The 26757-nt window shown below is 39.0% G+C and overlaps 1 protein-coding gene across 4 annotated transcripts in view; it reads left to right on the top strand.

The window, feature by feature from the left end:
- Positions 1-290: 290 nt before the first annotated feature.
- Positions 291-26757, top strand: part of TGFBR1 (transforming growth factor beta receptor 1) — a 35695-nt gene continuing 9228 nt past the window's right edge. Inside the window, exons 1-6 of one of the 4 annotated variants that reach the window (XM_065830642.2) lie at positions 291-513; positions 6769-7020; positions 7421-7663; positions 13848-14078; positions 22565-22732; positions 23448-23604. In XM_065830642.2, the coding sequence (XP_065686714.1) occupies positions 435-513; positions 6769-7020; positions 7421-7663; positions 13848-14078; positions 22565-22732; positions 23448-23604 (1130 nt within the window). In that variant the 5' untranslated portion in view covers positions 291-434. Of the gene's footprint in view, positions 514-665; positions 1114-5508; positions 5923-5945; positions 6097-6768; positions 7021-7420; positions 7664-13847; positions 14079-22564; positions 22733-23447; positions 23605-26757 lie in introns of those variants that run through there. The other 3 variants (XM_065830643.2, XM_065830644.2, XM_065830641.2) reach the window with 3 other exon arrangements.

The following is a 26757-nucleotide window of genomic DNA, read 5'->3' as shown; positions in this document are numbered from 1 at the left end:
GGCTGCCCACAGCGCCTCCCGCCATGCAAGCGCCTAGCCGAGCAACGCCACCAAGGCCTGCTCGGCACCCGCCGGGACCCACCCTTCCAGACACCGTCCCCGCCGGCCTCGCGAAGAGGCGCCGTCAGCCAGCCGCCAATCACGTCCCGGCTCCGCCCCTTGGCCGCGCCAGTTGCGCCCTCCAGACGTCTGTAGTTGTTGGGGTTCTCCGCAGCTGCCGGGGGGCGGGGGCGGGGCGGGGCGGGAGAGGAGCGGGGCTGAGCGGCCAATCAGGCGGCGCCGCTGCGTCAGTTACATTAGCGTTCGGAGTGAGCTAGGGAGGTGCAGGCGGCGTGAGCGTCTCTGTGTTTCTTTCTCGGGGGGAGGGGCAAGGAGGGGGTTCGCAAGGCGGAAACCTGGCGCACCCTCTGGCTCTACGGTTCCGGGACCGGACCATGGCGGTAGCGGCCACCTGGCGTCCCTGGGCCCTGTTCTATCTGGCGGTGGCCGCGCTGCTCTTCCCCGGGGCGGCCGGTGAGTGCATGCGTGTCTGGTGAGGGAGGGGAGGGAGCGGGTGAGGTGGTGCCTAGGGAGTGGGGAGGAGAGCGGCGGGGGGCGGCGGGTCCCCGTTGATTCCTTTCAACAACATGGCGGAGGGGCCGGCTGGGGCGGAGTCGCCTTTCCCCCTCACCTCCCCCCGTCCCCGGTGTCCGGGGACTGCTCGTCCCTTTGTTGGCGGAGCGCAACAGCGGCTCCGCGGGAGGGGCTGTAGCGCGGGGCAGACGTGGTGCGGCCTGAGGAGGCGGAACGGCATCGGCCAGCCCTGGGTCGTGATGAGGCTCCGACCCTCGTTTTTCCACGCGGATATGAGCGGCCTTGTCCCGCGAAGGCAACTTGGTTATCGGTGGCGGAGCACCCTCCTTCCTCTCTCCATGCGGGCAGAGGAGGCTGTGAGAACCAGCCAGCCTCCCGGGGTGGGTGCTAGCCCGCGCCCGGGCTGCGCCGGCTTTGGCGCCGTACCTGGGAAAAGCCGCCGTGCTTTGCCGGGCTCCCTTTACTAACAGTGCCGCGGGCGAGGAGAGACAAGCGGCCACAGCTGTTGTAGATACGTGTTGAATGTTCCACATGGTGAAGGTAAAAGACTACCTTAACTCCCACATCAGATGCATTTGCTCTGTTACATGCCACATCGTTGGGAGCGTCGGTTCTATAAGCGAGTGTCGCGGCGGTTTGGGTGGGTGATCTTTCAGTTACAGACAAACAATTAACCTGTGTGCTCTGTGGGGACCAAACTGTGGGGGAGTAAAATCTTTGGTGAATATTGTGCAGTTAAAAAGGTCTGGTACCTCTAGCTTTCTTGTGCCTGTGCTCTCTTGTAAGAGAGCTGTAGTATCAGACCTGTCCTGTTGCAGAGCTGGTGTTTCACACATCACAGGAGTTCTTAATAGCCTGTTTTGTTCTTCGGTTAGGAGTTTGGACCACATGTCCTAATGAGGTATACAAATGTTACAGACACTCTAGTTGTTTTAAGTTTCAGTTTCAGCTGTAGTAAGTTAGATGATGATGACGGATACACAAAATCCCCATTTTTTTAGTCAGTCCACTTCCTAAATTCTTCTGTTGGTGGATTGTTTATTGCTTTGGGTCTTGAAGAGGAAGTGAAGAAGCACCACAAGTTCAATTACAACCTCAAGACGTTCCTTGATCTGCATTTTTGCCGTAGAATTGCATAATACTCTGAGTTTGAAGAGACCTTCAGAGGTTATCTAGTCCAACCTCATGTTGTTCATAATTCTATCTAAGATGATATTTGTGCTGTAAAGCAAACATTACTTAAAGAAAACATAACTTGCTATACTAAAATGCTGTGTTAACTGCCCATATTCTTATTGAAGATGGAGAGTCTTTGATGTGGAAAGAATGAAGTAAGCTTAAGTTTCTCATGGTGGTTCGTGTGTTCTTGAAATGATGCAGCAGGCTTTAATAATTTAGAGCTTTCTTATGTAACACATCCAATTTAGATGTGGAAGGAAATTTTACCTTTATTTGACCTTTGAACTTTTTCCTCTAATGCCTCTAACCAGTTTTCACTTAATCTCAGGCATGAAATTAAGGTCTAAAGGTGAAAACAAGGCAATAGACTTCCATATAAAAGCTTAAGGATGGAAGTGGTGGGGTGCTACATTTTGTTTACCAAAAAAAAAAAAAGAAAAAAAATTAGTCCTCCCTATCCAAGGGAATAGGGGAGCATCCTGGGTTCTTGATCACAGACAAATTCTGGCACTGATAGAGGGGTTAGTTTGCCTAAATATTGTGGTTTAAGTTAACAAAGAAGTTCAAGATATGATTTGGCTGCTGTTATTTAGTATTCTTAGCATGAGTTGACAAAAGTTAGGCATTTTCTGGTTGCTTCTGATGCTGCATTCTACAATATACTAGTGTTATTGTGTGAATGAATTGTCTTATGATATGGTTTATAAGGAGATCAGCCATGTTATGAATCACAGCAGCTAGCTGAACAGTAGAACAGCCCTAATTTGTAAGACAGAGTCTGATTTTTTGTTTTACTGTGTGAGCCATAATCTTTGGTCTCTCTGGAATTTTGGGGAGTCATCTCATGGAAACTTTTGCATTCACATAATTGCTTCTAATTGCAAATAAAGATAAAAATCTGATTCATATGCTGAAATGAATTGAAAAATACAAATGAAGGAGATTTTTTTAAATAATATGAGTAATATTATAACCTAGGGTTTTAATTTTAACTTTATTTTGTTTTTCTAAAGCATACTCTTCTATGAAAGATACCAGAAACAAACTTTGACTGCATCTTACTGTAAGAGGTGTGAACGTGTCTGTGAGTAGCTTTACGGATTATGTGCAGAAAAACCTGATGGTGCCATTTGGTACCTGCACTACGGAGGATACAATATTGATTTTTTTTGAAGCCAGGATTTTTCCACAAGGTTTTATTATTACTTGCAAGTTGAGGATTTGTCTGTTTTCTTGAGTACATCACTTTGGATACCAAAACCTGCTGTTTTCAGTGGAAGTTTTGCTTAACAAAGATAGATTAAATGTGAAAGTTGTCCTGAAAACTTGGTATATAATGCTGTTATGTTACAAGTTAAACTTAATTAGTACCTTTGTGAGAAAAATTAATTAGTGAAGGTCGTGAAGTATTGTGGTTAAAAAAAAATGAACCCATGTCCCAGATGTTGTAAGACCTAAACATTTTTGTATCTTGAGCTGCAAGAGTTCAGAGATGAGTCAAGTGTGTTGTTTGAGGGGACTGTCTGAAAGAGAACAGGAAGCTGACAGCACCTTTCTGTATTATGCTTTTCTTTCTTCTGGCAAATTTTATTACACAGGTAAGAAACCTACCAGTAAACATTACAGCCCTCTTGCTCATCTCCCCAAAATCTGCTACTGTCTCTTGCACATCATAGCCTCTGTCCCTTAAAACTCTCGATCTCGTAGAAACAAAAGTCCTGCTTGTTGTTCTGATAAGATTTTTGTTTCAAGGTGTCACTTGTATTTTCCATAGGAGAAGAGTTACAGTGTCATGAGGGAAGGATGTGGAGTTTCTTCTTCAGCATAGTGCTGCTGCTGGGGGCCTGGGACTATTTCTCCTTTTTAGATTTGTAAACCAAAAATACACGATTAAATAAAAGTATTAATATAAATTTTTTTATTACTCATGAGATATGGGTGTGGGTATTTTTTTTTTTAGAGCACCTCAGAAGTTTTAACTGCAGTAATACATTTTACTGGCATCCTTTGAAATACTGTATTTCAACATACTGTTTCCAACCAGAAAATCTTTGGCTGAAAGTGGTGTTCTGTGCTAAATTGTCTAGCTAAAGTAGTTCTGCAAGATGCTGGCAAATACTGGATAGTGATTCATAGGGTTTTGTGCAATTCTAAATATAAAGTCTTTGTGGAATTTTCTGACTTCAGAAAGGCAACAGGTATAAAAAAGGACTGTTTTGATAGGTACCTAATGGTATAGACTTTTAGAAGTGGACAGGATGTACTTAATTCTCTGTTCACATTTTGTGTATAGCATTAATATCTTAGTGCTTGGGAACCAGCTTATTTTAAGTCTTGTCAAGCTGTGTAGTTTCAGTGTCTCATATGTTGTCAGCTTGTTTAGCCTCACTGTGGGCTTTACAGGCTGCAACACCATGGAAGAGAGACTTTTTGACAGAAATACAAAACTGTCGAACTGAGAGTCTGAGCCTGAGAAATTAGCTCAGTAATTGCGTTCAACATGAGAGGATAATCTATTATTAAATCAGATTGAGGTATGAGAAGTATGCTGTTAACTTCTGTGACATATGTGTCATAATATGCACACATGCTTTTATAACTGCATTATCTCATTGTTTTCTGTTTTGGTAGTCAGTCACATAAAGCAAGAATGGTTATGTAGAATTGTCATGGCGCAGTGAGTAAATGCAATACAGAAGGCACAAAGTCACTATGGTGACACAGTTTCTGTTCTTGGGTTTGTCACAGGTTGTCTATATAACCTTCAGTGCATTCGTTGGTACTTTCATTTCCCAACCCTCATCTCTCAAACAGACATGACCTTTCATTACTTGGTAGTTGAGCTTTATGCTAGTAGTTCCATCCAAACACCATTGTGTTACTTAAAAAAAAAAAAAATTCTGTGCCATGGAAAATTTGGAGTAAGCATTGAGTGAAAACTCTTTTTTTTCTCCTCTTTGAATGTAGTAGTTTTAAAGGAGTTTTTTGTGATAGTAGATTTATTAGAATGTTTTATACCTGAAAGATATTACTGGCTCTGGAAGATCAGCTTACATCAGAGTTGTCATTGTCTCATTGCATACTGTCATTGTCCCCTTCTAGAAAGGTATGTATTCATTTAAGTGAACTTGGAGACCTGACTGGTTTCTGTCTGTGTTCTTAAAATTACTGTAGTGCTTGTCTGAGTAGAGCATGGACTACTTGGACACAAAGCAAAAATATCTGTTTCCAAGAGGACAACAGTGTGGGTGTTTTGTTTTTTTTTTTTTTTTTTTTTTTTTCTCTTTGAGATTGTTTATAAGTGGAAACACTTCCTATAGGAATGAAGTCATTTAACTGCTCTTGGTCATTAACATCTCATCCCACTGATGTTAAATTTCATCTACAGTGTGTTCGTTTGGTCTTTGTTCTTTTACACATAGATAAATGGAGAGTGAGGCATGGGCAAGGGTATTCCATTTATTCTCCTCCTGGTATGGATCAGTGCTGAAGAAGTTGAATTAGTTTTCCTGTTAGTAAAATACCGAAATTCTGCTGTTAGCCAGTTGAGTTGGAAGGCATGAGGAATTGTAAATGGCAAGAGTAGGAAGGGCGCTGAAGCATTTTTCATGTTTTTTGTTGTGTTTGGTTTGGGTTTTTGTTGTTGCTGAGGGTTTTTTGGTGTGTTTGTGTTTTTGTGTGTGTGTGGTTTGGGGTTTTTGGTTTGTTTGTTTGCTTGGGTTGTGTGTTGTTTTTTTTTTTTTTTTTTTTTTCCCTTTTTTTTTAAGAGTATGTCCACTAGAGAGCAGCACAACCCTGTATTGCTAGAAGGTTTGTGTATTCAGATCATTAGGCATTGTTTTCTGCTTTTAAGGGATGGGGAGAGTAGCTTCAGATTTAGTGATCTATTTGTCCTGAGAAAACCATTCGATTGTGTGTGACAGTATACTGTGTCCTGGCAGGACACTAGAAGATAGTGGCATCAAACTGGAACAAAAGTATAAATTGTATCAAGTTGCACTCATTGGGAATCCTGTAGCGAAGGCGAGCTGGAAACAAAATGAATGAGGAAAATCAGACACCAAATACTTTATTTAGTGATAGTGGTATCAGTGTGTCTCTACAGATTCAGGAGATCTGGAAGATGAGCGAATGTAACAAAGTCAACCCAAATCTCATTTTTCACTTCAGGTAACTTGGCATCTGTACCGTGACTAAAAGTAAATATATCTTACTGAATATCTGTCTCTTGCTGTAGGCATTCAGATGTGTACGCAGTTATGAAGAGCGAAGAATATTGTTTAAATAGAAACAAAGTAATGATGAAGCAAGATAAAGGCCTGCTTGTTAAAAAAGTTGAAAGAAGTAATGTGTGACTATTTTAAGAAACTTTTAATGGTTTTAATGGGTTAAAAAGTAATTTGTTCAACTGTAAATTACCAAAGGCACACAAACAAGACATTTTCGGTTAAATATTCTCATAATTAAAATCTGGCTCTCCTTTTTTTCCTCTGATGGGAGGGTTAGGGGTGGGAAATCTCATCTTCAAAAAGTGGTACTGTTAAGCTTTACTTTCCCATGTGCCAGTTCTCATTTTGTGTACCTTCTAAATATTTTTTCAATGATCTTCCTATTAAACAAATAATTTTGCTCTCCCATTCATGGTGAGGGTTTTTTTTCTTCCCTTTTTCTGACTGGTCTATCACCTGGTGACTCTGAAACACGAGTTATCTTTTTGTAGTGAATCCTAAGAATGTTTTCGTGTCTTTTCTGCAACAGTAGAGGATAATTGGCAATAATTTGTTTTGATTCAAAATCTTGGAGGAAGGAGGTGTTTTCAGAGAAAGGAGTACAACTCTGAAATCAAGACTGAGATTGAATGTATATTTGAGATCAGATCGCCAATTATTTAAATAGAGAGGGATGTATGTAACCAAAAAGATTATAGGCCTTGTAGTGTTTTGGACTTCTGTTTCTTTCTCTACTCAGAACATGTACCAATACTAATATTAATGGGTTTTTTTTTTCTCAATACAGCATTACAGTGTTACTGCCACCTATGTACAAAAGACAACTTTACATGTGTGACAGATGGGCTATGTTTTACCTCAGTAACACGAACTGCAGACAAAGTCATACACAATAGTATGTGTATAGCAGAAACTGATCTAATTCCCCGAGACAGGCCATTTGTTTGTGCCCCTTCCTCCAGAGATGGTGTCATTACTGTACCTCATTGCTGTGAAAGAGACCACTGCAATAAAATAGAACTTCCAATTCCAACACCAGGTAAGGGCTTTGGCATATTTGGGTTTTTTTAATTATTATTTTTTTAAACAGAAAATTCTATAAGAGTGGAAGTTTCAGTTTTGAAGTTGTAGGTGAATTTTGAAGGCCTAAAGTACACTTCAGATTATGCAAATAAAATTTCAAGATATTTGCAACAAGAAATATAGTCTTCTGGAGAAGGATGTTAGGGCCAGTTTTGAAGACTTATATGCAAGTTAAATGGAAACTATGAGTAAGCACATAGTTGCTTTTAATACTTTTTTTGATTCTTGAAAATGTATTTGCCAAAATTTCTGCACAATAACATTGAAATAATGTGAAGATCACTGCAAAAGACAATAAATTTAGTTGCATAGGAAGAAATATTTTTACTGTTTTCTTTTATTTTTTTTATTGTCAGGCCCTACTCCAGGAAAACCATCTTCTAATCTAGGACCTGTGGAACTGGCTGCTGTCATTGCTGGACCTGTCTGCTTTGTCTGCATTTCACTAATGTTGCTTCTCTATCTTTGTCATAATCGTACTATAATTCATCATCGTGTGCCAAGTGAAGAAGATCCCTCATTGGATCGTCCCTTTATATCAGAAGGAACTACTTTAAAGGATTTAATTTATGACATGACAACTTCAGGATCTGGGTCAGGTAATGTCACACTTTAGCCGTAATTACTGTGCTTAAGAGACTTGTAAGGCATCATTTAAAAAAAAAATAATTGTCAAATCTACTTATACTTTTTATTCAATAGGTATTTCCATGTAGATTCATTTCATATCAGTGGAGATCCAACATATAGAAGTAAAAGAACATTGAGTTGCTGTCACTGTTCCTCATCATTCTCAGAGCACAGTCTGTAGGGAATATCACAGTCAGCTATTGTAAATGTGTTGTTTCCTCTATTTGTAAGGCCTTTTTGTTCTGCACAGGATATCTAAATTATCGTTTTCTGTGGTTTTAAGATAATTTCTGAAGTTTTTTCTTTGGTTTTAAACTGAAAATTAATTTATATCTGTAGCTATTGGTATATGAAGAATATTCTGAATTCCAAGTTAATTAGCCAGTTCTCTTCTTACAGAAGATGTGTTCTCAGTTGCAAGTAACCATTTCTATGTGTATAGAATGGATGCAGTAGGCAGACCATGTCTGAAGAACTTCTATACCTTGATTTCATGAATTATTGTTTTAATTCTGACTTCAACAGATGTTGCTCTGGGAAGATGAGACATAGTCTCTGCTACTGTAATCCTGCCATAGTTAATTGTAGACTTGTGGTGGTCTGTGTCACAGAAATATTATTTAATAGGGGTTGATGCATCAGATAATTGTATTAATTAATTAATCTCCAATTCATGTTAAACAGCGAGACATCAGATTGTGTACTGTAACCTCTTATCAGCCTTCTACTATATAAAAAGTTTTAATACTGAAAATTATTCCTACTACTTGCAAATGAAATCCATGTCCAGCCTGAATCTCTGCTCCTTTAGTTTAAAACCATTACCCCTTGTCTTACTGCAACAGGCCCTGCTGAAAAGTCTGTCCTCATCTTTCTTATAGGCCTCTTTTAAGTACTGAAATACCACAATAAGGTCTCCCCACAGCCTTCTCTTATCCAGAATTGGAAAAAATGATAACAAACCCCAACCATCTAGGTTGTATTTCTTTCCCAATGGCAGTAACTGGTAAAACTGAATAGCCTGTAGCTCTATCAAGTAAAATCAACATAACTTGGTAAACATGTTTAGAGTATAGGTCAAAATAATTCATCTTTAGTTGTATCTTCACTGGTGAGGTCGAGTAGGCACTGAGTCTGTAGGCAGTTATGTTTCAACTGAGAAAGCTTTTTTGTGTCCTAATAAGATTTGATTGTGATAGGGTAAGTTGCTTTCTGGTTAGAAATAGAGCATTATTAGTTTGTTTACCTCAATTTTTTCTTTTGCTAACAGAGGACTAAATCAAATAATGAAAGTGATTAGTAGAACTAACAACATATTGGGCTAGAACTTGATAAATGCAAATTCTGGACTTCTCCAGTTATGTTCTTTCTAGGGTGGGGCATACTGCAATAAGAGACCTAGTAAGAGAATATGGAGGAGTCAGAGTTATACAGTTTTTGGAATGCAGGAAGTTGTGATATATGATTGTTACACTATTAGAAGCATACAACTCTTAAAGTCTGCAGGTACAGACTTTTCCTAAAGGTGGCTGAAAACAAGTTCTAATTTAAAACAAGATAAACCTTAAAAGAGCAGGTGTTTATTCTATATAGAAGTAGTAATCCACAATGTGCTATCTGCTGTCACTTCAGTAAACCCAGGAAAGAAAGCCTTTGAAGTCTTCCCCTTAATCTTTATTTAGTCATATTTGGTTAATGTCTGATTGACAGTTTGCCTTTTAACCTCTGTAGATAATCATAGCACTTCTGCCACTTTCTACGTGGCTTATTTCCCACACTTCTTTACATCAGAAGTCAGGCCTGTGATACAGTTAATTCAGTCTTAGCTGTCAGTTGGTCTTTCCATTTCTTATCAGGAACGTTCCTTCATTTTCCTTCTGACCTTCTTCCCTGTGGTGCCTTTGCCTATTTACAAATTACACTTCAATTAAAAGCAACATGCTGGGGAATTACTTAGTTTTCAGAGCTTCAGGACAGTCACACTGGTCTTGACTCCCAGAGTACCTGACCTACTATAGTGTTTGAGCACTGCTTACTGGTGGCTGCATGACTTACCCATAAGGAAAGCTGTTCACCAATTTGTTCTTATGCTTGAAAGACAGTCATGTTCCCTGTAAAGCAAGATTGGATGTTTCTTTAATATGAGCAGCAGTGAGTTCTGTGTTGTTCAGCTGTTTGTAAGACCAGCATTAGTATTATTTAGTGTTCTGTACTTCCCTTTTATTATGACAGTGGGATAGGAGGTGCTTCAAGTACTTATTTTCTGTACTGTTGGCAGTGTATATATTTGCAATGACTTCTGTCACTTGTCTCAGAACCAGTCAGTCAATGACTATGTAAATTCATGGTGCCTTAGTACCTGAACTGATAATTTTCTTGTGTCCTGAAGTATGCCTGCAGCATTTGAATCTAATTGAAATATGTATTTTAATCCAGACTTTGGTACAGCACATTTAAATTTGAGAAGACTGTACATTTATGGAATAAACTGGGGGTGGGGAACAGGGTCACTGAAGGGAGAAAAGTCAGACCTGCTAGTTAAAATAGTGCTTAAGCTTGTCAGAAACTGAACTGTGACAGGGATGTTGTTGGTGCAAGAGGTTGCAAGAGACATGATGATGATGTACAGAACAAAGCAAATCCAGATTTAAGAAGCACAGCTAAGGAAGCGTTTGATCTGGTGACCTAAAGTAAATGTTCTGTTCTTGAATTCATGCTGAAGGGCCAAAAGAGCTCATAGTCAAATAAAAAAGATTGTACCAGTTTTGTATTACAGCATTGTCTGAAGAGAAGCATATAAAACAGAGAAGTGATCAAAACTTTAAAAATTAACTCCCTGTTCAGATCAAAGGGGAGATAGAATTCATTTTCTGCAATGCTGAATAGTAAGCTGTTGTTAATTATTCAGTCTTGAGTTCTGTTAATATTGCCGTGAAACCACTAGAAGCTTAATGAAAGGAATTGATGAAACATTTAAAATAGATGTGAAGCTTCTAAGAGAAGGATTTCAGAGTCTCCTGTAGCTGAGAATGATTTTTAGATCATGATACAAATCTCTGAATATCAACTACGTATTTTATAGACAGATGGGGATGCCCAGCTGTTACTTTCCAGCTCACAAATGACAGAGTAACTAAATTGGAAGGAAATAGGAAGAATTGCCAAAAACAGGGGAGATAAATTTGGTTATTATGGGTAGGTGACTTCAAGCAGGAACTTGGTATTTAGAAATCCAAAGGGTCACAAAAATCAATGTAACGTTGAGTCAGTTTAAGTGAATGTAAAACTTAAAAATTTATCTGCAGTTCATAGATGCTTGATGGGAATGAGTTTTTTCACAGTTCATGCGGTTGGGTTTTTTTATTACTCTTCAGAGGAAATATTATGGACAGAAACTTATGAACAAGAATAAAGAGCAGCGGCTTTTGTTGGCCACATTTAGTGCTTTAGAACTTAATTCCTTAATTCCCAAATTAACCAAATCAGATTCAAACTTATGCATTGGACAGTCATTGGTCCAAACTAATCAGAATACAGTTAAGATATGGAAAAGCAAAAGAACTCTTTTGTTTAAACTCTCAGAAGGCTTGAGGATGCTCATGAAGATGATGATGGATGGATGTATGAAGATGAGGGAAGGCTTCAGGTATAAATTGGATGACTGTGGCTGAATACAAGTTGCTAAATGTTATGAGCTGCTTTTCAATTAAACATGGTCTTGAATTTTCTTATGCTCCTGATGAGCAAACTGACTGACATCTTTTTTCCATGCACAGTTAAAAGAAGCTGTACTCCAAGAGCTTGAAATACAGTTGTGCCCAATGTGTATGTCAAAGGGTAACATTGCTGCTGTCTCCAGTGAGCTACTTTTCAGGCAGTCTGGTTTACAGTAAAGCAATCGCTCAAGATCCATATTTCCTCTATAGCAAAAAGAGACTGCTCAGTTGCAACAGAACATCTGTAAGGAATTCTTATGTATGTAAGATAAATATGGATTAGAATATTCTGGGTTTGTTCAGCAGCAGTAGTAAGGGAAAGCACAGTTGCAAAAAATACAAGCAAGCTGAATCTTATAAATATTATAAAAAAGCATAGGAGCAAGGTGATTAGATCACAGTTAGCAAAGTTTTTATTGCACTGTGACATGCTAATGTGATGATTTGGCGTTTGTAGTGTTCAATGTCTGGAAGGTTTAGACCAGGTGTGTCTAACTCATTTTTACTGGGGGCCACATCAGTCTCGCGGTTGCCTTCAAAGGACCGAATGAAATTTTAGGATTGTATAAATGTAACTACTGCTAAAATTACTGTATAAATGCTACAAATTTTAGGTGAAAATTAGTTGGACACACCTGGTTTAGAGGTTAGCTGATAATCCTGGGACATCTTCTTTAAACAAGAAGGATTGTCTTTAAATGGTACAGCAAGTTGAGAGCAGTGCATCTGAAACTGAAAACGTACAAACAGTTTTCTGAAGCAGCTGTAGGAAAAAAAATAATAGGCGTGTCACCCATTTCAAGTATACAAAATCAAGTTGTATATAACATTTGTCAGTGGATTTTGCAGTAGTACGTAAGTGCTAAGGAGGATGCTTTCTCTGCCCAATAAAGTCTAATTTTATATTTTCAGGTGTGAGTTTGGTTGTGTGGTTGTTCTAGTCTTGCCTTTTATGCATTTCAAAAGTCTGTCCATAAAGAATGGAAGTTAGGCTTCGCAGGTGAGCATTTACAGTTTGGGCACACAACACAATTGACCTGAGGACAGCTATTACAGCAAAAACTTTAATTTTCTCAGTAGGAATTATTGTAGCACCTGACAATGATTAAGTCACGGGTATGGTGCCTTTTTTTTCCTTTCCTTTCTTCGTGTAGGTATGTTGTCAGCACAGATCACACAGAAAATTCCTGCAAGTCAGTAAGTCTTGAGGAACTCCTCTGAATGCTGTAGTGTTTTAATTTGCACTCCTCAGACTGAGACATAAGCATGACAATGCTGCTGACCATATCAGATGTTCTTCTAGTGCTGTTATTAGCAAAGAATATCCAGAGATTGGATGAGAACTAGTTGTGTGAGCTATTTGTTGGGATTTATTTTCCATAATGTAAGGAAATACAGATGTTCTTCTATCAGCTCTTGGAACAGTCATTATGGAGTAATAGATTATTTTGTAAAGTGTTTAAATGAAGTAATCTTATACCAAGAGAGCTTAGTCTGAGCAGATAACCTGGCTGATGCATTCATCCTGTACTGTAGTATCACTACAGAATTCTGTGGCAAGCCCTGCAGTTACAACAGGAAAGACATAAAATAAAGACTTAACAAAACAAAACCCAACAACAAACCCTACAAACAAAAACCAGACAAGCTAAACAAACAAAAAAACCACAGTCTTTGGGGGATGTTAGTGCTTCTTGTTGTATAAACTTACAGAAGCAAATTATGAGGTGCGGTGAGTTTGGAAGCATGTGGATGTTCTGAAGCTTTGAAGCCTTCATGAATGTAAGCATTTTTCTCAAGTATATCTATAGTAAAGGGCACAAGAATGGTCTGTAAAATGGGAAGATTGCATTCCTGTTTTACTGTGGCTTGAGAGTACTAGAAAGCTACTGGCATACTTGGGCATGAGTGTGAACATTCAGCAGTCAGTGTTGCTGATAAGCATGGTTTCACTTTAACTTAGAAATGGACCAAGTCATATCTAGTGATAAATCAAGTAAGTGAATCAGTAGCGAAAGTGCTCTTGAACTGCTTTGCCAGGGGAGTTATGGGCGGATTTTTTTTTTTTTTTTTTTAAGACAGCAACAAAAAAAAACCCACAAAACTCAATCCTGATCACTTCATGGTTTATTTTTTTCATTAAAATAAAACTTTATGGGTCAACAACTGCCAAAATTCTAAACTGAAAGGAAGTTTGTTTTCTGTGTAGACACAGTTTGTAGCATAGTAACTTTGAATACTTTTATTGCTGGCCTATAAGGTTGAAAGCAGCATCTTACCTACATGCTTGTTAGCAGTTCACAACAGCTGTGAAAATCTTAAGAGGGTTTATGTGCATTCTAAGAGAAATATCTTATCAAATATGGATCTTGTATTTAGTACCTAAGTCCTTATTTTCTTAGTGCTGTTTAAGGTTAATGCTAAATCTATTTTTTAGGTTTACCTTTACTTGTGCAAAGAACAATTGCGAGAACTATAGTACTTCAAGAAAGCATTGGTAAGGGTCGCTTTGGAGAAGTCTGGCGAGGGAAGTGGAGAGGAGAAGAAGTTGCTGTGAAGATCTTTTCCTCAAGAGAGGAACGCTCATGGTTTCGTGAAGCAGAAATTTATCAAACAGTTATGCTACGGCATGAAAACATTCTTGGATTTATAGCTGCAGACAACAAAGGTTAGTGGTACTATGAATTCATTTTACTGATTGTGTACTCAGAATAGATGCTATATGAAGGGGAAAATTAGATTGTGAGTCTTCAATTAAGAACAGCAAAAAATAATTTTGCTACTAGAGCATTTCAGAGTTTGGCAGGTTTTTCATAGGTTTAACGAGGGGAAAAAAGTATATTTTCTTTTCTCTCGAAAACATGCTTTGTTTACATCTAAAAAAATGCATATTTAATGAAGTGTAATTTCTACAAGCAAGTTAAAATACTGGCTAAGTTTGGTATAAAAAAGGACATACCTTATCCTGTTGGCTTACGCATCTGTGGCATACCTGTACTTCCATAAAAAGGTAAGTGTGGGACCAAAAGTGATCATGTCTAATCTTGTCCTGATATAAAGCAGGAGGTGGGGGATTCATTTCTCAGGCTGAGATACAAGAAGTTACTCATTCAGAACTCCAGTTAGAGAAAAAAATGGAAAAAGGGAATTAATTATTTGTTCCTAGTATTAAAAAAAATCCCCTGTACCTGTTCCCTGAAGCTCTCCTGATAAGCCTTTAAGTATCTGCTACAATGAACAGTTTAACATTTTTTTCCAACTTGAGTTATGATTTCAGTCAGATGAAAGTTTCTTAAGTTTTCCTGAAGTCCAATTTAAGACACATAAATTTGTCAAAATCAACAAAAGTTTTTAATTTCTTACATTAAGGGAAGCTCAAATATTATTCTGTTTCATTCAGTTATATTGATCTGTAATTCTGTGTTTCACCACAAACAGCCTTTGACTTTTTCATTAAGAAAGCATTAGCAGAAAATTCTGTCACCTTAGGGAGGAGTCAAGAATCCATACACATCCTGGATTCTTAAAGGGTTCTCAGTTTTGTGGGGAATTCCTAAATGGTTTTAGTTTAGTCGAAGTATACATGTAAATAGAGTTCTTTTTGATTACCAGTTCTTTTTAGTTCCCAGTAGTTTGATGTCAGGTTTCTATATATAAACCTCTAGAGCTGGAACAGAACCCAAGAAGTTGTGCAGAACACAGGAAAGGGTTAACTTTAGCAAAGTTGTCCCTAACAGTAGTTTGTGCAACTTGTTAACCTCCAAGAGCTTGCAGATCTATAGCATACCAGACAACTTCTTCCTGCAGCTTATTATGCTTCCCATTAGAAGCTGTCTTACTTTCATGCCTGGAGTTGTATTGGATATTAATAGCACCTCTGAGAGCTTGAATTTGTTCTGATGGACCTGCTAGAGTATCTGGAGCCTGGGTGTAAAATTAGTAGATCAATCACATTAAAGACAAATTAAAATCCATCTCTGCAGAAGCCTTAGGTGCTATGTCTCACTTAAAAGCATAAATGATATATTGCAATACCTTAGCTATAACTTTTTAATAGAATCTATCTATAGTATCTAACAATACTACTCTCCCATTTTGCCCCAAACCCATAAATAGTTTGTCCCAAAAATATGCTTCACTGCTGTGTGGAGGAGGTATGAGGAAGGTTTCCTAAATGAGTGAGTTCCTAAAATAATTTCCTGATTGCTGTCTCAGGTTCCAGATGCAATAGAATGAAATTCCATCTGACTTCATCATCTTTGGGTTCCTTGTAATATAATGTGATATAAAATTGTTTCGAATTTCTATTGTTAATATGCTCTACATGCAAAGAAAAAATCCTTAGTTGATAGGTCATGCCATTACTTGAGGCTTTAAGGCTTTAGGGTAAGGCTCTTCTCTTGAGCGCTAGTTGGTAACTGATTTGCAAAAAATGCATGAGACACATTTTGAAAATGCTGCTATTCTTGAGTCTATTTTCTAACAGTGTTGCTGTCTGAGCAGATGTGGAAACTGGATTACTATTTTTAGTCCAGCAGTGCAGAATTCTCAGTATAACATTCTGCATTCTCAGTAAGGAAATAGGTACACACCGTTCTTTTTGTGGGTTAAGCATTCAGAAATCCTGAATATTTAAGCATTCAGAAATCCTGAATATTTAAGCATTCAGAAATCCTGAATATTCCAAGCAAGAGCTTGGAATACATCAGGCTCCCATTAAATGGGAGAACACAGAGGGACCATTAAGGAGGTTATGCTTCCAGTTTAGTAGGTATGCTGTCATGGTACTCTGAGAGGAGCAAGTGTATCCCATGGCTTTAGAGACCAATGGCTTAAAAACACCTGTTAAGTCTTTCATTGTAGATGCTGGTGCTGATAAATACTTATTAGATGCCAGGTGCAAGATGAAGTATTAGTTCACAGCAATAGTAGCTGTGAAGGATTTGCCTCCATTTCTCCATAGCGTAGACTGTTGAATGCATTCAGGAGTTACTACAGTTTAGCTGGATTGCAGTCATGAGACTCTAAGTATCTGACTGTCTGAGACCTTGCAAAGATGACTACAGAGATATATCAGCACAAGGAACTGCTTGTGCAATCCCAATTCAGTGCTTGCTGGAAGCTTCAGTGATCTCTGAAGAAGAATTAGGAGTAGGTTCTCATATGTCCATCATGAATGCTGAGGACTCTTATCTCTTGACATGTAGTTTGTGGTGTAAGTGTGGAGCAGTGTCATGCTGCAATTCTCCCTACTAGTAAAGGTTTTAATTAGGTGTCTCCTCTTAATGCAACTGTGTATTTTTCACAACTGCTGGGGAACATCTGGCTGGCCACTGTAGTTGTAAAATGGGAGGGGGGGTAACTTCAAGTATAAGGGTGCATATATAGATTAGAAAGTGTTTACAAGTCAGATCAGTTAAGTCAGTGGCTTCAGCTCAGATGGTAGAGACACAGAGCTTGTGACTGGACTACTGTCTTCATTTGTTGTTCTACACTGTTCAGACATTCCATGTGCCTTAATGGCACACTCTCCTCCTTGGCTTCCCCACAGTTGTATGGTGTTCAGAAGGCTACAGGAGCCGGTCCAATCTGTCTGCTTTCCCATCCCAAAATTTACTGGGAAATAGATGCTGCTGTTAAGCCACCTTGGCAGCTGAGAAGCAATAAATGATTTTAACTGCAGTTGTGTTCTCTCTGGTTAGCATGTTTGTTTTCTGAATAACTCTTTACTTAGACAGGAGTATATACTCCCTTTCAAATACTGCCAGGTCAAGGAAATTACATTCTGGGTTGTGTGTTGCCTTGTTTTGAACCACCTGAACAGCTAGCTTGGGTTTTGGGTGAGATTTTTTTTTTTTGTTTTGGTCTTTCTAACCTAGACACTTAATTGTAAAGTGTATCAGGTACTACTCATCTGTACTATTCTACTAGTAGAAGAGCAGTGGCAGTAGCCTTTATTTACAATACTAAAGGTTTCCCTGGATTAGATGTCTGTAACCCTAATTATCTGTAGTCATGTTACAAGTAATGTGAAGTCTTTTACTGCACACTTTCAGATAACTTTGTGTTAAAATATGCTGGCCTCTCCATTCCTTCCTCTTACTTGAAAACTGTGCTTTTGTAGGTGAAAGTTTTGTTCAGACTGACTACCTTACATGATAAGTAGATCCGCAAGAATGATGTTAGGCCATGTGCTGTGGAGCAATGAGCATAATTCCGTCCTATTGAGAAAAGTAACATTTGAACCATTTATTCTTTTTGAAGTTCTAGCTTTAGCCTGAGAAGAAGAAATTTGACTGGAAGGTCTTGCTAACTACACAGCTCAAGTGCTTTTTATCAATTTAATCAGATTACTATTTCAATGTTAGAGTCAGACTGTTTCAGTAACAAAATATCAGTCCTCTTCCAGCCACAGACAAAAGTATTTTTTCCCACATCTCCCTGAATATGTCATTTCTGAGAGTTTTCTAGTCATAGATCCCGTATGTATCTAACCTTTTCACTTCTTGTTCCCCCCTTTTTTTCCTGTTATGTTATCTGCATGCCAAAAAAGGGCTCATGTATCCCACTCCTTTCTTTGAAACACTTCACTACATGATACTAGTTCTGCAGCTCCTTTTAAACATACAAGTTGAAATCTAAGTCTGCAGTTCAAAACTCTGGTACCAAGCAATATTGTCACACCTTAATGAAGCATGTGTCAGTTCCACATTTTTGTTTTGCAAGTACCAATGTGGAAAAAGCATTTTTCCTGAAGTGGATTCAGTCAATTCCGTTTTAATTAAAACTTGACTATGTATTTGACAAAGCAGTTGTTACAAATTCATTTCTTCAAGAAGCAGCTTGTCTAAGATGGATGTCTCTTGGACATCACTAATGTTTTTGTTGTTTTTTTTTTTCCAAACTGTAATCTTCTAACAACCGATCTGAAAGTTTATTTACTCAGAATTTTAAATTGTTACAAGGACAAAAGAAAAACCTTTTAGCAATTTTGATGGTCTAAAATACTTTCAGGTTTCTTGCAAACAGATGTAATAACCATGATTATCTCTTAAATAGGTTTCCAAGAACATACGTACATTTTTTCTAGTGTTTGAAATTGCTCGAGTTTCTTGATGATAAATTAGTAAATTAGGTTACCTTCTCATGGAAGGCTGTAACTACTACTGGGTGTAATTACTCTTTCTTACCTGATAATGCAAATCCTGTGATTGAAGGCTTCATGGCAGATGCTGTTTACTGTGCAGCCTGAAATACTCAGGGTCAGGTTAATTACTTAGTAATAATTAACTAATGTCAACAGTATAGGATTTACATTGATCATAACATGTGTTCTCCTTAGATCGCTAAACAAATGTGTAGCTTGTCAAATATAGCCAGGTAAAGAAAATGTAGTAGGTGCTATCTAATAACTAGACATTGCACTTAGTGCTGTGTTTCAGCTTGTCTGTAATTAATATTTGTATAAGCTTGGATGTAACACTGTCTTTTTAAAATCTGATTAGGGGGCCACAAGTCGGACACACAATAGGAAAGAATTATGGCTCCTTGACTATATGTATTTGAGAGGCCTGTGAACACATACCTGTTTCTAATAGTTCTGTAAAACTGGCTCAGCGAAGCTAACACTGATGGAATGACTTTTCAGAGACCATAATTCTCTTTGGAAAAAAATCACATATGCTGAGTTCTGCAGATTCAGACATGGATATGTGAAATAGCAAAAGAAGCAGCAGTCCTGACTAAAAATTAATTGAAAATATCTTTAAAAAATCTTTCCGTTTGGAAGTCTCTTCTGTGAGTGTATTATGAGAAGCTTCCCACTGCAGGTGCAACTTTCTGACAGTCTTTTCCAAGCGTGCTGGGTTGGCTTAGATAGGGTTAATTTCTACAAGTAGCTGGGGGGAATGGCACAGCCAGGAGAGCTGACCCAAAACTAGCCAAAGGGTTATTCATAGAATCATAGAATGTCCTGAGTTGGAAGGGGACCCACAGTGATCTAGTCCATCTCCTGTCCCTGCATATGACAACCCTAAAATTCACACCATGTGTCTGAGGGCATTGTCCAGTCTCTTCTTGAACACTGTCATGCTTGGGGCCATGACCAACTCCTTGGAGAGCCTGTTCTAGTGCTCCACCACTCTCTGGGTGAAGAACATTTTCTTAATGTCCAACCTAAACCTCCGTGGCACCTTTTCTTGCTATTTCCTTAGGTTCTGTCATTGCTTACCACAGAGAAGAGTTTGGTGCCTACCCCTCTTCCTCTTCTTGTGAGGAAGCCATAGCCACTATGAGGTCTCCCCTCAGTCTCCCCTTCTCCAGGCTGAACATACCAAGTAACTTTAGCCGCTCCTCGTACAGCTTCCCCTCCAAACCCTTCACCAAATTCACAGCCCTCTTCTGGACACTCTCCAGTAGCTTTATATCCTTTTTATCCTGTAGTGTCCAGAACTGCACACAGTGCTCCAGGTGAGGCTGCACCAGTGCAGAGCAGAGCAGGACAGTCATCCCCCTCACTTGACTGGCAACGCTGTGCTTGGTGCACCTAGGACATGTTTGGCCCTCTTGGCTGTCAGGGCACACTGGTGGCTCGTGTTCAACTTGCTGTCAACCAGAACCCCCAGATCCTTCTCTGTGGAGCTGCTTTCCAGCTTCTCATCCCCTGGTCTGTATGCGCAGACAGGGTTGCCCTGTCTGAGGTGCAAAATCTGGCACTTGCCCTGGTTAAACTTCATGTGGTTGGTGATTGCCCCACTCTCTAATTTGTCCAGATCCCTCTACAGGGCCTCTCTGCCCTTGAGAATGTCAACAGCTCCTCCCAATTTAGTGTCATCGGCAAACTTCATTAGTATTCAATCAGGTCCTTCATTGAAGAGCACTGCCCCTGCAGAACCCTGCTAGTCACTGGTTGCCAGCCCGGCATAACCCCATTTTTTGTAACCCTTTGAGCCTGGCCCGTCAGCCAGCTGCTTACCCACTGCATGGTGTGTTTATCCAGCAATATGCTGGACATCTTGTCCAGGAGGATACTGTGAGAGACAATATCAAAGGCTTTACTGAAATCCATTGACTGGCTTCCCTGAGTCAACTAGGTGGGTAACCTTGTCATAGAAAGAAATTGTGTTAAGCAAGACTTTCCCCTCATGAACCCGTGCTGGCTGGGGCTGATGACTGTTGTTCTCCAGGTGTTTCTCAATAGCTTCCATAATAATCATCTTCATAATTTTGTCAGTATTTAAGGTCATGCTCAGTTGTAAAAGGGGGGCTGGCCACGTGGGCAGTCTCTTTTTCTTGCTGCCAGGCAACAGAGCAGTCCAGGATGCTCTTGGTTCTCTTTGGACTGCGTAGTTTGGTGCTATTGTGTTTTAGGTGTGAGCTTTTGTCTGGGACAGGGGAGGGAAGGTTTTGTCACAGGCTGTGGTTTGGAATTCACAATTGGCTGCTTCAGAAAAGTTGAACGGCAATGATGGGATTACCACGTGGAGAGAGATTGCGCTGTGTATCCATCACTTTGTATGTTCTCTTATTATTGCTGTTATTATTTGTAGTGGTTTTTGTTTTTGTGGTGCTTTGGGGTTTTTGGTGTGTGGGGTTTTTTTGGTGTGTGGTTGGGAGGTTTCTTGGGATTTTTTTGTTTGGTTTGGTTTTTGGTTGGTTGTTTTGTTTGTTTAGTTTTGTTGTGGTTTTTTGTTTGTTTGGTTTTTTTAACTGTTCTGTCAAACTGTTCTTATCCCAACCCATGAGTTTTGCCTTTTGTTTCCTGATTCTCCTCCCCATCCCACTGGTGGCGGGGAAGAGGTGAGCGAGTGTGATTTTTAGTTGTGAGCTGGGGCTGAACTATGACAATAGGTTAGAGTACTTGACTGCTTTGTTTTGCCTGATTGTTAACCACTTAGATGAGGCAATACTGTGAATATAGCAAGGTAGAATTTTCGTTCTATTATCAGACCTTTTTCAATGTAGATTAGACTTTTATTTCCCTATTCTGAAGTATTTGGTGGGTTTTTAATAATCGTTATTATTAATGGCATCACTGGCCTCCCTAGAAATCTCCAAGTAGAAGTGATGCTTGAAGGTTTTCCCACCACATGCTTATTTAAAGATAAGCAAAAGTACTTACATAGAGGTAGTTTCTGTCAAACTGTAGAATTGGGTATTTTGTGTCTGACTTTTCTGGGCCAAGTGTGTTCTTAGAAGGGAGGGGAAGGAACTGTAAGAACATCCTATTTGGAAATTTGCCACATGAGGGTTACTTCTATAACAAAACAAAATTGGAAAACCTATTTAGGGGCAGGATTGTTCTTTTCTGGGTGTATTTCTGCTTCTTAGATCAAAAAAACTTTTGCCCGTGTGGCTTAAACTTCAAGGTATTTTCTGTCCACTGATTTAATAATGTGAACAATTAGTACTTATCTGTCATTTGTATGCCTTGGGATATCTGCAAATATATTATGGCCTGTTTTGTTCTTAATAGTTCAGTGAAAAATCATACAACAAACTGGATTTCCCATAATCTGTGTTCCTCATTCTCTTATGTCTTCTGGAAACTTCAGTTTTGGTGAGCAACTCAGAGGTCCCCAGAGATGGGATTCAATTTTGCTTTTGAAGTTATGTGTCCAGTTGCTGTTTGCGAGCTTGTATCCAGGAGGAAAAAAATCTACCAGCTGCTGGTAACTGTGGAAACTGTCTCCCAGGCTGAGGCTAGATAGGTTATGGGAAGACTGAAAGAGTTATGGGGCAAGCTTGAAAGCCATTGTTTTTAACAGATAGCCTGGACAGTATTGTACTAGACCAGAGTGACAGGATAAGTTTTACATTGCACATTCAGCACTTTTCCCCTCAAGCAGAAAAGTTAGTGGAAGGCAGGGCCTGGCTAATACCCTGAGTAGTTCACCTTGGAATCAGCTTTCTGTGGTTTGTCTTTTAGTTTAAATAAAATAGTGCTCACTAACCCCTGTTCAGAAAATCTTGCATGGTAGTCCTAGCCCTTACAGAGGCACTTAAATGTTACAGGAATAGAAGATGCAAAAGTCTGATTTGCAGAGGTTACTTGGAAAACATAATTTGTACTTCATAAGCATTGTATAAAAGTGGCATATGGTTTTCTTGTCTTCTTTGGGTGTATGTGTGATATTCATTACTGTTATTTTGCAGACAATGGTACATGGACTCAGCTGTGGTTGGTGTCAGACTATCATGAGCATGGATCACTCTTTGATTACCTGAACAGATATACTGTAACAGTGGAAGGAATGATAAAATTAGCTTTGTCCACTGCCAGTGGTCTTGCTCATCTTCATATGGAAATTGTTGGCACGCAAGGTAATCTTACAGCTACTCAGCCTCTCACATGGATAATACTGGGTTTTTTTGAATGACACACATTTAGCTCTTTCTGCTATAATTCTCTTGTTAATTAAAACATTCAACCTTTTCAGGGTGTAGTCACTTTGTACACAGCTGCTTATTTAAGTGATGAGAAGGCAGCTGAACTCAGCACAGATACCCAAGTTAATCCCTTTTAGAGTTTAGTGAATTGAAAAATGTCTGTTTGGGACCTGTGATAATTTCTGAACTAATAGAATGTCTTAATTAGAGAAGATTTATTTTTTTTAACCTTCCTTTCTATGGCATATCCATGTCTTGCGTTGTAACAGTCCTTCCTAAAAAACACCTATTAAAAGCAACTAGGTAATGATACCTGTAGTATCTTTTAACTTTGAGACATCACTATGGGTCTGTTTCCAGAGATATTAGAAACATTTTGGGGGCAAGTAGTATGTGTGTGCAATAAATATTTGCAGGAAGAAGGAAAGGAGCAGTAGAGTGGAGTAATACAGTAGACATTTAAGTCCCTTTTCTGGACAGCCGGCCAGTTCACAATGAATGGTTTCAGGAGTTAACCTTGATGTACGTAAAGCAGCAGAACTGGAAGAAATTCTGTAACTTAAGACAAAATCTGTACCAGGCTTAGAATAATAGCAATTATCTTTTTTACAAATGATATTTCTATTTTTTTTTTTTTTTTCCCTTACAGGCAAACCAGCAATTGCCCACAGAGATTTGAAATCCAAAAATATACTGGTAAAAAAGAATGGAACATGCTGCATTGCAGACCTAGGATTGGCAGTTAGGCACGATTCAGCTACAGACACAATTGATATTGCCCCAAACCACAGAGTGGGAACAAAAAGGTAAAATTGTGTGATGTGTCAGGTGACTTTTATAATAAAATGCTTTGTTTTTTCTTGTCCCATATAGAAGATTTTTGTGGGTACAAACACAAGCAGCAGGAACACGTAAATAATGGTGGGTAGAGTTCGTAGGCACTTCATTGCTAGCTGGTAATATAGTTAGACAGTAGGTGCTTAAAAGCGTGTTGAATCTTGGCATCTTTTACTAGCATATGTAAAATAACAAAAGCTTGCAAAATATTGTCGGGCACAAATATATGCGAAAACAATCAGGAGACTTCATGAATGACAGTTTTAGAGACTTCACCACTGTATCTTTATTCTTTCTACATTGTGTTGCATGGAAATGTTCCTTGCAGCCAATCTGGATCATAAGACAGGACATTGACAGTGAAAGTAAAATGCTGGGTTTTTTTCAGTGTGAAGCCTGTGTGGTAGAGCATACAAGGTTCAGAGTCTTGAATGTGGGCTTTCACTGTACTCCCTTTCTTTTAAAGGCCTGCTTCTGAATTTGGAAATATGGATTTTCTTGTCCTTGAAAGAACTCGGAGCTGTTTATCTAAACACAAGTGGAATTAAACTTATTGGCTGTAATTTATAATTACTGGACCGTCAGACAATAATAACTGGAAGCTGTTCTGAAGAGAAGATTAATTTCTGTTAGTAACCTGTGCAGCTATATAGCACACAGCAGCAATAACAGTGAACCACAGCAACACTGTGGGCAACTTCTCATTCTTTTGATGCCTATAGGTGCAGTGGTATGTGAAATTGAATTTTCTGTGTGTCACAGAGAAATGTGTGGAAACCCAGAGGTTCAAGGCTGATTAACTCCAGCGTGTGTTGCCCGACACTGCTAGCGCATCAGTACCAAATTTTCTCCAATCCATGCCTAAGAGGATACTTTTTAATGTATCTCTTTAGTTATGTAGTGCAGGGGAGGCAGGGCGTGGTTGGGTTTATACAATGAACTAGGATGCCCACTTAGTAGCTGTGGCTTTGTGGATGAAAAAAGGCTTTAAGGCTCAGTGAACAAAAGCTGTTAGTTAGAACATGTACTGGAAATTTATTTTACTGACAGTTGTATCACTGACATTGCTTTGTTCTAAGTCACTGCTGTACTAATCCTTTGCCATCTTCAAAAATACCACACAAATGGTCAAATGAGATTTATTTTCTGAGCTACTATTACATTACAAAGTATTGGGCATTATTCCTTCTCAAAGTCTCCAGTAATCACTGATAGTAAAACAGCAGACTACTTTGGAATTTGCCATTGCAAACCTAGCTGTGTGCAAGGTACATAACACGTGTGACTTAGTATTTTCTACTATACCTACATGCAAAGAAGAATGATGTGCAAATCAGTTATTTCATTTACTCTGGTCTTTTGGGAAAGCATCCTTTCAACTGTATCTGTAGATCCCACTTACAAGATCTCCTCTTGCGTAGGTGCTACGAAATAGCTTGTTCATCTGCTTTCACAAGAGTAAAGCTGTATCAACTTGGCTTCTTTGCTGCAGTGGCCAACAGCAGGACTAAGTCTGCTTCCCACTTTAAAGAGATTAATCACTTCTACCTCTCTGAAAACTGTGTCATTTTCAAAAGTCTTGGTCCCCTCTTGCTTCCTCTTGTGCATTCTTAAGTAACTCTGCACCTCTAGTTAATTTTTCATAATAAAGTTCAAGTCTTATCTGTTCAATGACAATTCTAACGCCAATTGATTGCCACTGCTGATACCTTTGCTGCACATGGAAGCTCTCTGTGCAGGTTCAGGGAGATCTGCCTAAGTTTATATTTTTCTAGGGACTGTCTGTTACAGAAATATATGGTCTAGGGAGAAAGCAAGACTCACTTTTGGGCGAGTGATCTAGATTCTGAGTCAGACTGATGATCGTTCTCTCTGTCTGAATGAATCTTTTTCTTTCCTGTTCAGAGGTTTAGTTTTACCAGAGGTAGTGAACTTTTTTTTTTTTTTTTTTGTCCGGGAGGGTATACTTTCACAGTTCAGCCTGCAGCATAAAGCAGGGAATGTGTACTTAAAACTGAGAAGGAAAGAATCCCTCTCTTACTTCCTGAGGCAGGTTTTTTGGAGGGGAAAAAAACCCCACAAACAAACAAAACAACAACCACAAAACATAACACCAAAACCTAACTAATTCTACATTTTTGGCCCAACTGTTACTTTTTATAGCTGAAATAGGCTGTGTTTAAAAGAAGTTTGGCTGTAAATCCCATGGTAACATGGGTGTTTTTCTGCAGTTGACCTAAACCCAATATGAGAAGAATTCTGTGCTTGTAGAAAACAAGCTTGGTGAAAGGAGATGTTGCACTCAACATGTTGTATATGGGTCCTGTTTTAAGTACTTGATGTTGTACAATAAATTTACTAAACTAATACAGAGTTTTTTGACTAAAAGGGCTGGAGGTAAGAGGTCAGTGGGCAAAAGTTTGGCAAGGCCATGCTCAACATAATTTTTATACTTCTTTGTAGACTTACCTTCTCATTCTTGGAGGATACTGATCTGCAGACCTTGTTTAGAATGTCAAAATCTATGTAGAGTAGTTCTCTCCAGAACCTAAAATAGTGTTTCTGACAAGCAATGCATTTCCAGTGTAGAAGCTGAGAAGGAGGTGCAAGTTTCTCTGCCTTTTGTCTGATAGCCATGAAACGGCTCATCTGCTAACTGCATTAGATGACCTACTTGCCTTTCACCTCTCTTGTTCCAGCAATAATCTCTCAAACTTTTTGAGCAGTCAGTCATCATTCTGAGTTATGGAAGCCAAAGACAATCTAAGTGCATTGATGGAGTACCATGGTAAGAGGTCAATTTACCAATAAATTCAATAGAAGTAACATTGGGAGCGGAGGGTATGTTCTTTCGAGGGTATGAATTCAGCTTCATTGCTACGTTCAGACCTTTTATGGTCTTTCCTGTTAAAACCTTTGTCCTTAAGATGTTTTACAGAAACTGAGGCAGCTTCCTTTGCTGCCTGTAAAAGTGATTCTGGCTGACAGTCTTTCAACATGGTTGGAATTTTTGGTTTGTTGTTTTTCCAGCTTCAGCACTCTTCTCATCTCCATGTGATTGTAAGACAGAGCAAATATTCTTTCTTCTAGACCCAAAGCTGATCACTACTATACTGTCAAGT

Source organism: Patagioenas fasciata, chromosome 2, assembly GCF_037038585.1.
Source record: "Patagioenas fasciata isolate bPatFas1 chromosome 2, bPatFas1.hap1, whole genome shotgun sequence".
Taxonomy (NCBI): Eukaryota; Metazoa; Chordata; class Aves; order Columbiformes; family Columbidae; genus Patagioenas; species Patagioenas fasciata.
Note: the sequence above shows the minus strand (reverse complement) of the source record. Positions and strands in the feature narration are given on the sequence as shown.